Here is a 13,598-nt window from a genome sequence, read left to right on the forward strand (position 1 = left end):
TTGTGTATCAGAGGCTTCAGGAACGTATTTACGCGTGCCCTAAATCTACTAAATGCGGCTAGCTGTGCTACTGCACTAAAATAAATCCGCATACAAGGCAAGACCAGGATCAAGTACAAGGCACATCTTCTGCCTTCTACGCCCTTTAGCACGCACAGTGAGCTGCATTCTCGTGAATAGGTACTTGCCGAGGTAGCGGTAGAAGTAGTAGAGCATGAGCAGCATGACGCTCATGTGCATGACGAACATAACGACCAGTTTGGGCGAGATTGGCACCGAGAACTCTTCCTCCATGTCGTTGACGCTGTCCGTGAAGTCGGACCGCTCTACAGGGACACCCACGGACACGGCCGAGCTCTTCCTGCGTATGGCATTAAAACATGGGCCACTTTCACTGCGTTCCTCCAGACAAGCAACGTACGCAGTTGCCTACTGCCACTTCGCTTTCTCCACAAAAACTCAGTTGCTAATGCGCGTGCTCGGGGACACTTGAGTGAATTTTCCTTTCTACTTGCAGTGACAAAAGAGGGAAGCCAAGCGTAATTGGCACAGCACAGAGTAACGCATAAGTGGAATGGAGTGGCTACAAAGTTGGTGATTAAGCTGTTCGCCTGTACCCTTCTTTCTGTGTTGTTTCTAGGCAAAATACTTTTCTTAGGTGCTAGTATGATGGGTGGATTAGTGGCTGGAACATCACGTGAAACGACGAGCTCATCGTTCGCCCAGTGTAGGCCCCTAATCGCAGATGTGCGAATTGTGTCTTTGAAATTTCTTTGATAAAATTAGGAAGAATAGTTGAATGCAAGTGTGATTCTTAGGTCTGTGTTAGCAAACGAGGCTGATTAAGTGACAACTTGCCCATTTTGCCACATAGAGGTAACTAAACTAAGGACAGCGGGAGACACTACAACGGTAGGCTAGTTGTGCCTCTTATTGGTCCTTTTTCCCATTTCATCAGGTGTTTACTACCACCGCGCTCATCCGTTCAAGGATGAGCACTGCTTAAATTCCCCTCATGCCCTTCATGCCACACGGTTGGTGTAATCACACTTCTCTTGCCAAACATTAGAACTACTCGCACTGAATTCCTAATCGGTTAAGCGGTCCGACAGCATTCGCACTCAGCCAACCAAAATACCAGCACGGAAACATTTTATGACCCTTAAACTTGACCGCGCCTTTTCAAGGTGTCTGTGGTGAAAAACTTCATCAACAATTTTTTTTTTAGGTATAGATCGACGGCGAAAGCACATTTTAACTCTACGGGTGATTGTTGCGAGTCAAGCACGTGCAACGCGTTTGTAACGCTGCTGCCCTTATTGCGATCTTGTGTGCCTGTCACCAGTTTGGCTTCAACATGACGCCACTAAGCTGAATGATTGGTTCCAATCTAACTTGACTGAAATAGACCCTTTAGAAAATTCAGTCTGGCAACTCGGCAGGCATCATCATCAGCAACTTCCGTCGGCGCCGTGCGCCATATTTTGGGCACCTTTGGCTGGAAGACGCGCAGCTATAGCGCTCTGCACATCCTTTGCTCTAGTTTCCACCTTGTGGCATGTCTGGTTGCGTTTGTGAAAGCGATGGCGGAAAATTTGCAGTGGTCGAGGGACCTGACTGTCATCCCGAGCGGATTTTCGGAAAGGCTTTTGGACTCCTATTGTCCGGCCGCGCCTCTCAGCGAAGCTACAAGCCGGTATTACTGCGATCCGTCGACAGTGCGCGTTGCCGTGTCACCCTGCAGGTCGAATCTACTGTCGATAAAGGAGGGCTAACAACACTTGGACCGGACTCGACTACGAGCAGGCGCACTGCAGGGCGAAATGCGTGTGGATCCGGATATGGGCGCTCGATCAGCAGTGCCGGTGCGCTAGCCGTCGGTGCGAAATCAGTCGCGTTGTAGCTGTTCACCATCTAGGCCTAGCGACGACTAGGGCAGTCGGTGACCAGCGAGCAGTTCGTCGCCCGGCTTGCCGCAGGCGGTGTCGTTGCCGAAAGCTCCACTATAGCACAGGCATGCTGTCGTTGCTAGAATCTAGGAAGCATACTTTCTGGTAGCATGGCTGTTTTGTATTTTCTTGTGCGAACGAGAAGCCGAGCCTGCCGGCCGGTCAGCCTGGATCCCGTCTGCCGGCGTCATAAAAACGAGCTAATGAGTGTTCTCGACGTAAATAATAAACCCTGGGATAGGGAAATGAGAAAATATATAATTTTTCTGGGTCATTGGTCAATACCGAGTTGCTGGTAAAAGTGGCAATTGTAGTACGCGCGAATTTGTTGCGAGAACCGCCTCGCAGCTGCCGCTGGCCCGACGCTGGGGTCCGGCTCGACTGGCGCCCGCTAGCTCCGCTGCTGAAGGCGCCGTAGAAATTGACCATACTTTTATTTTGTTGTGAGGTGATGCTGTCGACAGCAAAGCGGAGTGAAGAATAGGCTTTCAATTATAGCGCAGGCGACTTCCGAAGCGCCGGCCCCTGCCGCTTCGATGCGAAGCAGGCTATAGGCCTATAGCGACGACTACGGCAGACAGGCAGCCGCAGAGCTCGTCGCCCGGAGCGCCCGCGAGCGCGGTGCTGTTACCGAAAGCTCGCAACATCAGCAGGCATGCTTTGTCGCCGCTCGAGTATAGCTGGCAGTCTTTCTGATAACAAGGCGATGTCGTGTTTTCTTGCAATATTTGTACACCAAGCCAAGCAGCGCTCAGGTACTGCTGCGCTGCGGCGAAGTGCGACACCGGTTGCTTGCCGCTCCGTGTGTCCTGCTTGCTGTGGTGTGGCAGTTCGGAAGCGGTGATCGGAGCGGCTCGCCGGACGTGTTGCCGGACATGCGTCTCCTGCTTTAGCCAGAGTGCACAGGCACTGACCGAACGAAAACACACAGCTGCTGCTGCTGCACTCCGCCTATGTCACCGTCGTTTGCTGCATGTTCGCAACGGAGAGAACGACGGCGCTCCTCGCCGTGCCGCATCGTCGCGCTCTTTTTCGCGCACACGGAACTCTCTATGAATGGACGTGGATGCTTGAAAATCCAAAACAAGCGCGTTTGAGCTACGTTTTGATTTTGTGACGCGCCGAAATAGTCGCCAGCATCGGAATGCATGTCCTCGAGTGCGCCGAAGGTGGCACCTTTATTTTTGTGCTCACTATACAGCGGAGCGGCTACACGGTAGAAGGAACTTTTCGCTGCTCTTTCAATACTTCCATGATTTATTTTAATGTGAAAACAAACAGGTCACGGACGAGAAGAAAGAAGCATGCAGCTACTCCATGCGCTCCGTGCTCTGGAAACAGCTTGTTTCCGTGCGCGTCTCTTCGCCGCGCTGGCTGCAGAAAGGCACACAGCAGCATGCCGGCATCGCGACTATAGCTTGGAGCAGAGAGCCAATGTCAAGGAACATGGCTAGGACACAGAAACAAGAAAATTGCGCTTGTTGTGGCTTCGCCGGGCGCCATACTTTTCAATCTGGCCCGAGCGCATACCGGCAGGCGTATGCCCAAGTAATGGCGGAGGCATCGCGGTTTGCGCACCACACACCAGATGGCGCTGAATTTTCTAAAGGGTCTATTAACCCTCTGAAAACTCTAGTCCGCTTTAAAACCCACACAAACTTTGCCCCAATGATGGATCTCTTATTCTACAGCTCCAACTGCATATCATGTTCGTGCAACCCCATTACCTGTGTTCCCGATGCAAAACGTTTTGCTATTCACATAGAAGGCGATTTGTCCTAGAGTACACATATGGCTTGCCTGAGCAAGAAACTCAGAGGCGTGGCATGCTTGTTGTATGCTCTGAAGGCTCACCTGCCATTTACCATCAGACGCTTATAGCCCAGTCTTTGGAATATGCTCTGCTTGGGTGTGGCATGTGCTCTTTCTTTAATAGTTCTTTTAAATGGAAAAACCAGGATAAATCGCATTTTTAGACATGACTAAATTTTTTATATATTGAACACCCAACAATTCAATAAGCTTATTTCTGTCCTCTGGTCTGTTCAAACAAATTACTGTACTGCGGTATTTCTGGAAATGTGATTTTGAATTGGACAATATTAAAACAGTTCCATTGCGAAAAATTTCACGATGTGTTGCCCCTAGAGTACGAACCTATTTTGGTAAAGCCACAAGACCACATACTCTGTATCATATATATTCAATGAATTGCCCGATTATAATATTGACTTAAACAATCGCGATCAGACACGTGATGCCAGTACTAAGATGGAAGAATTGTGAACCCTAACTGTGATTTCTCAATATAAACTGTGTGTAACATCAACATAGGTTGTCGGTGCTGCCGTACGGCGCCTTAAAGCCCAATTGTGGCTTTGGCGTGTCCGCGTCCTGTGCCATCACTGCTTTTAATAAAGTATTATTATTATTAATATTATTATTATTATTATTTGGTATTGCATGTTTTCGGATAGTCTTTGTACAGGCTGTTGTGGTAGGGCATTTCTGAAACAGCAAGTTCAAAAGATGCCATCCAGCTTCCCGATGCCTACGTAGCAACGCGCGTTTGGATATGCCGCGCGCCTCAACGAGGTGTGGAGAAGCCAGGCGCTGTGTTTACGTTCCCCAAATTTTTAATTGTTTGCCAGGTAAAGTGTTTTCTGTAATACCAAGAAAACCGCGAAAAATCATGGTTTGTTCACTGTAATACGGTTCCTGTACGCCTGAAATATGTTCAATATCACGCACGGAGCGTTGAATTATCTATATATTAACGTTGGATATTTGTTGTTTATTTTCATTTCTTGTTAATGTTACTTTTCGAAACCTGTTACACATTGGTAAAGATACATTTCGTGTTAATATTGTTTTGGTATTTTGTGTTGATATGTTCATATTTGTGTGTAGTTGGGTATGTTGTGTTCATATTTTACATTGGTATTGCACGTCCGTCTTCCGATTTTGCCGCGCCAAGTCCCTAATGCCACTAGAGGTGTTGACAGGCCAGTTTCATTGTAATGTACCGATTGTGGGCAATAAAAGATTTTATTATTATTATTAATAAAGGGATAGCAGGTCCTGCGACAAATGTAATCGATTGGTTACCACGTCTCGAAACAATAAGGCATACGATGAACGCTTGGAATACTAACAGCAACGCTAAGCTGGGGCAAGGCCTTCAATGCCATGGGTAAAAAACCTCATCTCACGACGACACCAAAGAAACCTCGTGAAAACGGCTGGAACACGTTCATGGCTCCAAGCTGCTTTGCCCTGACAGCGGTAGCGGAACTCCCTTTTGGGAGCGCTGGATCGTGCTTTCGGGACAACAGCGCGAGTCATTTGTGGCCATACGTGACGGTGAGCCTGCCACTGGCCCCATGTTTCAGGCATTGGGCAGATCACTCAGACTGTGAAAAACTACCCCGCACACCTGTTGGGGCCCTTTTATGGCGTGACCTGCTATTCGCTAAGAGGCCACACAAAGCGAAAGGGGGTTAGGTACCGTTTCCTGTTAGCCAGCTCTAAAAAGCGCTTATTATGCAATGTGCAGCGAAGGGTCGTCACGCCCTGGTGGTTGCAGTCTACCTGTACAAGCAGCAGCGTCATGGGTAAGTGATTTCCGTGGACAACATGTGCATCTGGTACTAAAAGGGTTCGCAGGCAAAGCGATTGTCTGGTTCACTTCTTTTAACAATCCAATCTATGCAAAAAAATGCGCAACACTTGGCTACCTCTTCGCCACTGCTCGCTCGAGCCCACCCCTGCATCCACTGCTGACAAATCGGAAGCCGACCCCAGGCGATAATCCTTAAGGAAACGCAGGCATCATTTCCATCTTGCTCATGGGGCTTCAATGGCAGGGAACACAGCGGAGAGTAACTGTGAGCTTGTCGAATATCTTAGGCACCATTCTGGCAACCATCTCACGATGTAATAACGCTCTTCCGCTTCCCACTCACTGCTTCTTGTCGGGTTCGCTGGGCCTCCGCAGACTCTTGCCGATCTTCTTCGACTTCGTCCTGCTCCTGGAGGGCAGCGGGACCTTGGGCTGGTACCTGCAAGGGCCAGGAGACAAGCTGTAGCTGGCACGGCGGTCGGATGACACCGCCGACCATAACCTGCTCGGATGAACGCGCAGTGATTCGGTTTCAGAGGGGAATGGAGATCGCCCTGCGATAAATACCTGATATCTACGGAAAACGTGCTGGGCCTAGTCCTTCAAGAGGATGCGTGGAAGGAAGAGAAAGGAGATGATGAGCGAACACTACGGATGTGGAATGAACGCCGAAGCAGTGAGAACTGCAGCGTTCGAGATGTGTCACCGGGGACCATCTCGACAAGCAAACTTACAGCAAGACAGGATAGACGGCGATGTCATGGCTGCGAAGGCATTGGAAAAGCAACTGTGTTACTCCGAGCAGGAACTAATATGAACTAACATGCAGCGATCGTTAAACAGGCGACCTGGCCGGTTTATTGTCGCCAGCCAAGAAACGCAGCGAAAAATGAGCAATAACCTTAAACTACGGCAGCTCGCGTACATCCCTGAAGGCAAAAGCACATTACCGGGCGTTTCCAAGCACAAGCAGCCGAATGCAATGCTCGAAGGCCACTTCAAACAACTGCACCTGTTCCGGTTAATGTTTGAAGAACTACGCTAAATTGTCACACGGCAAGTCGTGGACATTTAGTCAGGATTTGTTTTGTATATACAATTCTGGGAGCGCGCATTCATCCCGCTAACCGTATCTTTTATGGACCCGAAAATGACGTTCTTAGAGAGCTAACTAGGAATAGAAATTACAAAGTCAGGTCAAATCATACAGGGAGGCGCATGTAGTCAGTATGTGCTGACTACGTATATGCGGTGCATGTCGTATACAGGTATAAGGTGGCCGCAGCTGGCACAAGACAGGGTTTATTGGAATGATATGCGGGATGCCCTTTTTCTGCAGAGGACGTAGTGAGGGTAAGGTAATGGTGATGTAGTCTCATCATAGTAGGGTAGTCATTTCCACGCCATGCATGTTGACGTTTTTAAATATTCTTATCTTCGCGGTCGAAAGATTGCTTTACGTAGATGAGACTGCATACCTCAGAAAGCAGCTAAATGCCATTATCCAGCTCAAGCGAACGTAGCATTGTGCGTAAACACTTGGTTACGTAGCCCCCCCCCCCCCCCCCCCCTCGTCAATCTCTAAAGAAAAGCTTCCGAAAGAAAGCAAGAAAACTAATCAGGATTTCTATTACAAATAGGTGGTAGTGATTCAGCATTAAACGCTGCTGCGCCTTACGTTTAGCTCACCGCAATTTTAGCAGCGATACGCGTAACGCTTCCCATTTAATTACATATGAGGAACAGGCACATCGTAACTCTTGATTTCATTCTGCCGTGAATTACTACATGCAGCCCGCATTCCGTATATGTTTAAGGTAAAATTTTTGGTGTTGCAAACTATTTATACATGCGGAATAGAAAGAATTTTGCTTTCAATATCACCCAATACAGCATGAAATGCCAATGCAGTTCAATGAACCGAACGCGAACTACACACCCGCGAAGGACTGTGTAGCGGAAATTATGGTGCACAACACAATCGGTATCGAAACTGACCGAGCAGTTCACCTTTGTAGACGCTAGCGGATTTGAACGATGCCTAAAGGAACGCAATAAACGGATAACGTGTGCAGTTAGAACATGAGAATAGATGGGTGATTCTGATGAAGCTGTCCGCTTTTTGAAAATTCGTTTCAGTTTTTTTCGCATTGCGGTAGTTGCAGATTTTTAAAGTTTTTCTGCGCTTTGCCCTTCGCAGCGGAATGGATATAAATCCTACCAACTGATAGTAGCTACTTGCTAAATGCATGTTCATATTTTTCTAATTGACGATTTTCACGTATAGAGAGAAACAACGATTCAGTGTTTTTAACTCGTTACTGTAAGAATCTTAAATCCCGTCAGATGCTGATCAAACCAATTAACACGTATTTGAAGCACATAAAATAGTAAAGACTGCGAAAAACGATCGCTGTTCCTCGGCTAAAACAGACGAAAAGTGGAATGAAACCCCTTGTTTTTCATTTGCTCTGCTTCATTCTATGCAATACAGTAAGAAACCTTGGCACGGTGTATATTTGTCTGAGGCTACTGCCGCCTCAAAACCCTCACCATGAAAAACCATCAACTTAGAAGAGGGCGCTTAACAATCCGACACGCTGCGAGATAGAATAAAGGCGTCCGGTTTCTCCAATTCGGCACACGGCATCCATAACGATACTGCCAGCTACTATGAACGCAACAGTTAGCGCGCCCACTCAAACCAACGGTCACAAAGCGTCTACTCGCGTATCTGCGTGATTCAACAAAAAAAATTGGCGACATTGATTTAGTGACCGAGACATAGCACTTGCTGACGATAAAGTATATTCTTCCTGAAGAAAGAAATGTTCGACTACTGACTCCTGCGGCTCTACCTGTCGCAGCCATTGTCTGGGTACGATGCGGAAGCGGAAACGACCTAACAACGGGAGTCATCCACCACGTATAAAATGAACCCGAGATTGACGTTGCCCACTGACGAAAAATTTCCCTCTTATAAAAATCTTTAACAACCAAGAACCAAATCGCGCTATTGGTTGATTATTATGAGCCCTATACATATTGGTTTGGTTAGATGCTGCATTTTAGACACATACACTTTCTAAGTGACAGCAGATCAACACATCCGCATTCTCTGTAAGAGAACGCCGCTTGAAGCACCCACTGCCTAACAGAAATGACGAGTTCATTCCACCGAAACCATGCGCAAACACTGAAAGAATAAACAGCCCTTGAGAAGGCCCCACTCACTGTTGGTACTGGGAGATGCCCGACCAGTAGGCGCCTCCCATAACCGTGCACACGGCCATGAGCCAGATGACCAGGAAGCTCCAGTCCAGCGAAGTGGCGCGCGTGAAGATTTTGGCCACCAGGGTTCCGTTGGCCTCTTTCTCCTCGTATTTCTGGGAGGTAGCAAAGCGCGATGTAAATTAATCAATTTTGTAAGCTATTTTGGATAGTGAATAATGCTAAACACGATCGTCATCACTGAGCGAATTAAACAGTAATCAGTCTACACTGCAGTTCGAACTTTTCCCGGTCCCCACTGGAAATAGCAGCAGGGGCTGTTTTAGTAGCCACTTGAATAAGCGAGTAGAGTAACTGAATGCACAACAGTCAATTGAGCCGAATAACTAGTTTGAGCGGTGTTCCAAGAGAAGTAAAACGCCGCCCATGTAATTTTGCACGATTGCAGGGATGCTCTTACAAGAGAGCGTAAGGTCGCGCTGCCGACTTCATCACTCTGAAATATATCAACCTGTAGGTAGCTCCAGCACAATAGTGAACGGTCACTGTGCACACATGAAGGAACCGAGCTTTTTTTTTAATCTGCATTGAAGCAGATATCTTCCCATAGATATTATCCGCCCGAAATGAATTTTCGGTCATACTTATTTAGTAATCACCGTACTCCAGAGCTTCACTGGAGCTCTGAAGTACGGCAGGCTTTGCGCAAAGCGTCTTTACTTATAGAACCTCATAACAGATGAGCATAATGGTTAACTACGGCGATTCGGTATAGACCCGAAGAACAGCAGTCGCAGTGCGCCGCCGGGTGGCAGTCAGCAAGAATGCTGTCAAATGGATACTAGGGAGTGGTAGCACACCACGTTCTGGAGCCCGCTCGCTACCCGGCCCCTTAAGGGTTAAGCAGCTCCGGTTAGTTTCCGTTTCAACTACTTCAGCGCACCTTGTCACTGTGGGCGAAGTGACGCTTAAAACTGAATTATTCCTGCCCAAGCACGTAGAGCGATAATACTGGGGATGAAGCCCAATTTAATGAGATACCGGGATACGAAGCCCCATTTTTTCGACTGCGATGATTCGAATCCCTCTTGAGGATGTTTCTTTCTGCTGGATACCGTTGTCATCACGACCATCCTACGCTCTAGTTGACTTCGCTCCGGCCGCTATAGGGTGAATTGGCGCTGGCATCTGTGTTTGCTGGACAACGGTGTACATGGAAGTTTTCTACCCCTGGCACTGTCTCGGAACAATTTCCCATGAGCAGAGGTGCTGACGATTTGTCGCCGCACCCATAATGAACCTTTTGCCATACCAGACGTCATCGCGAGGTCAGCGCCAGGCCAAGAGGTCGCGAGATTACCATATATAAAGCAATTGCAGGTTGGGATTGGTCAGCACTTTTCTTGTCGGGTGCGGCGATTCCGGTTATCTCGTCGTCTTTCACGACAAGTGTGCGTTCCATTGTTTTACACCCTGCGACCGGCATTCGCAAGCCAAGTCATCTTGAAGCCGTTTCCTTAACTCGTTCTCTATCCGGTTAAAGCCAGACTTGGCCCCACGCGAGGACTGAGCCCCAGCCCTGGGCAGCAAAATTCGCCACCGACTGCCATGCGGGGGCACACTTTTTTCATTTCTTCTTTTAATGACTAGGCTTCAAAACTGTCATGACAAGTTCCTGTGGAAGAAAAGGTCGCTCCGGCACCAATACCACTGCAGTCTGATACATCTCAAGAACAAGGGGCAAAGGCCCCACAAAGAAGGCCCGCCAGCCGAAGGCTTTGCCGGATTGTCATGATGTCATAGTTTTAACCCCTGACTTGGCAGTGTGACATCTCAAAGCCGTTAGGGCATTAATTGCGAGGGCAAGACAGTCGCTAGACATCCTTGCCCAGAGGGCCTCCTTTGTAAGGCATTTGTCGCTTCGTTCTTGAGTTGTATCCGACTACATATGACTGCGTCTGCACGATTGTATTGTGAGCAATAGTCTGCAGTGCAAAGACTTGTCTCACAAGATTCTGGGTATTTTTTTCATGCGAATCCATTTTCTATGTTTCGTTTTTTCTCTTGTATGTTAAGTGCTTATATCCTAATAACAGAACCTCAAATCGAAACACTTCAGCGTGATGGCAGTACCTGGTTTAGTAACTATGAGCTGTCCTCAGGGTGATCGCAACAAGCAAAACGACAATGAAAAATTGGAGACTACAAAATTGCAAGTATAAGGTAACCCATCAACGTGTCCCATCCCTTGTAGAGCTACAGCGACAGCCTGCAAGCAACAGTGGGCATTATCGTCATCCGTAGCCTACTCACGGAAGTTGTCCTGTGTTTCATAGCAATGCGAGAATGATCGGCGAACTAGCCCTTGAATAATGAAAGCAAGCGAAACGACAACATAGGTTATTATCGTTGGCGCCGCTTGAACACGAGCCGCAGTTTCTCGAGAAAACCGCCGTGTACGCAGCATATGAATGCGACACCCACTGTGCGTTAGAATTGCTGCTTGCAGAGTTGTCGCGATCGATATTGCGGGAGCTCTCGACCAACTCTTGCACTCTACAAATTCTTGCAGTTTATGCAAAATGAACCTTAAAATGATGCAATTATTTTTGTTGTTCAGTTCTTCCCAGTACTTTTCTCTCATTTTCTAGCCGTGCAGTTTACGCTGTGTTTTTCTACTTAAAGGCCTTTGGTATTGACATTGCCAGTGCCCGTCGTAATGGCCATTTGGGCCCTGTAAGGTACAATGCATAAAAACAATCCTGTACCAGAAGAAGAAGATGAAAAAGAAAAAGCAGAGAGCAAGAAGTAATAGAAGAGGAGGAAGAAGAGTAAAATCGAAGAAGGCCAAAGAAAAAATCTGCACATTTATATATTATAGGTGCTATTGCCAATACCACGTATACGTCAAGCCCAAAGCCCGCCCATTTTTTGGAGCACCTAATTTTGAGCTCATAATTTCTTCGAAGCTCAGGGACACCTGGAGACGACGTGCGCTTTGGAAAGCAAGAAAGCTTTGAAGTCTTGAGCCGACTTCGTTCATCCTTCTAGAATGTCCCTTCCAAACCTAAGCCGGAGTAGCAAGAACGGAGAGGCAAACACCGAAGAGCAAGCCCTACTCACCGTTATCTGGCGTCCCGTAGAGTTCTTTATGAAAGCGACTATTATGTCCTGCTTCTTTATGGTGGTGGTCGTATCCTTTATCTGACAAAAAGTAAAAAAAATAGTTGCGCAGTCAGTCTTCATGGCACATCGTCACAGCGACACGAAAAGAGTCGTACCCAGTTCACAAGGTCAATCGGAACGGTAGGATTCCTTATCCTACAGCCACATATAGGGCACGCTGCCACATTTCATGTGCACTAAGTATATATCTTTTCACTGTTTACACTAAGAGCGCACGTGCGTTTTTGCCTGCAGCGCCCATGCAGATTAATCACGCCTGTGTGCAATTTTCCACTTGAAAACAGTGCTGCAATACTTTGGCGCCAAAATGGCACGGCCCGGAAGCGTAAGTTTGAGGTGTATAGCATCTGAACGGAAGTCTTTGTGGCATGGCGAGTATATGCACCGATGTATGCATGCCTGGGCGTGCACGAACGCAGAGTCTACCTCCTTCCAGGACCGACGTGAAAGCAGTGAGAATAGTTAACTCATCACACGTGAAACTGGTATGAAAGCAGCGACAATTGTTAAGAGCGGCTCGCTGCATAAACTCGCATGAAGCGGGAGGAGAGCACGGCTAGGCAAAGGCAGGTGTGATGAGAAGGCCAACAGCGATATGAAAGCAGGAACACGAACTTTCGTAATCTCGCTCGTGAGTTTTCTGTCCATTTGAAAAGCTTCCTATAAACTTCGCTCTTGAAAAACATTCGTAACATTTTTTTTTTGCTTGGGGCTACAAGCATCATAATTTGCCGGAAATGCAAGTACTGCTGGCGGTAATACGAGGCTCTTTGCGCTCAGAGACCTCATTGTCCAAGACACAGCCAAGCGAGGTAGTCTCTTCAGCCATTGCACATTCAGCGGATAACCAACGATTCAGGCAGTACTAGCCACCAAAGCGGGTGCTTCCGCTTTGATAGCACCGCCTACCGGTCGCCTCTCGTTGAAGGTCATCACGAGGGCGGCCGCCTTGGCGCTTTTGGCCTTCTGGATAATGTCGTCGTTGGAAGAGTTGTCGCAGCGCTCCAGCAGGACCACCTTCCCCTCGAAAGAGCGCCGCTCGTAGTCGCACTCCGTGTCGTTCAGCACGTTCAGCAAGGGTCGGTACTCCTGCGCAGTCGCCGGTGGGCAAACTTAGCCAAGCCACTTTAAAACCCTAAACCTAACCATTGCACAACAATCCTTGCATGATGTATATGTCCACAAATATCCTGCCAATACACCTACCTACAACAGCGAGATACTGGAGGACGCCTACCTCTTTACATGCCTGCCCGCCTGCCGGTCTGCCCGCACGTTTGCTATTCCAAATCACTTAGTGACAGGGACACCGGTGTTAACCTTTAGTGCGCGAGCACTAGGGCTACCCTCTCAAATACAAAGAGGGCAATGATATTAGCAATATGGGTAAGATAGTTAAAGTATCCCAAGAATTCTACACAGACCTATACAGTAGCCAGTGTAATCAGAACGGTAATGAGTGAGGCAGTAGCGCACAGCAATAGGGACATCTCGCCATTAACGACAGAGGAAGTAAAAAAAAGCCGTAGGGGCAATGCAAAGGGGGAAAGCAGCTGGTGAGGATCAAGTAGCAGCAGATATGTTGAAGAACGGAGGGTATATTGTGCTAG

At 47.8% G+C, this 13,598-nt stretch overlaps 1 protein-coding gene across 1 annotated transcript in view; it reads right to left on the reverse strand.

The window, feature by feature from the left end:
- LOC149362308 (signal peptide peptidase-like 2B) overlaps positions 1-13,598 on the reverse strand; it is a 45,607-nt gene that overhangs the window by 24,667 nt on the left and 7,342 nt on the right. Inside the window, exons 3-7 of the mRNA XM_089569693.1 lie at positions 12,898-13,077; positions 11,926-12,006; positions 8,806-8,957; positions 5,915-6,010; positions 189-361 (exon numbers count right to left, since the gene is read on the reverse strand). Of these exons, the coding sequence (XP_089425819.1) occupies positions 189-361; positions 5,915-6,010; positions 8,806-8,957; positions 11,926-12,006; positions 12,898-13,077 (682 nt within the window). The remainder of the gene's footprint in view (positions 1-188; positions 362-5,914; positions 6,011-8,805; positions 8,958-11,925; positions 12,007-12,897; positions 13,078-13,598) is intronic.

Source organism: Amblyomma mixtum, chromosome 2 (genome assembly GCF_055824585.1).
Source record: "Amblyomma mixtum isolate Tamu chromosome 2, ASM5582458v1, whole genome shotgun sequence".
NCBI lineage: Eukaryota > Metazoa > Arthropoda > Arachnida > Ixodida > Ixodidae > Amblyomma > Amblyomma mixtum.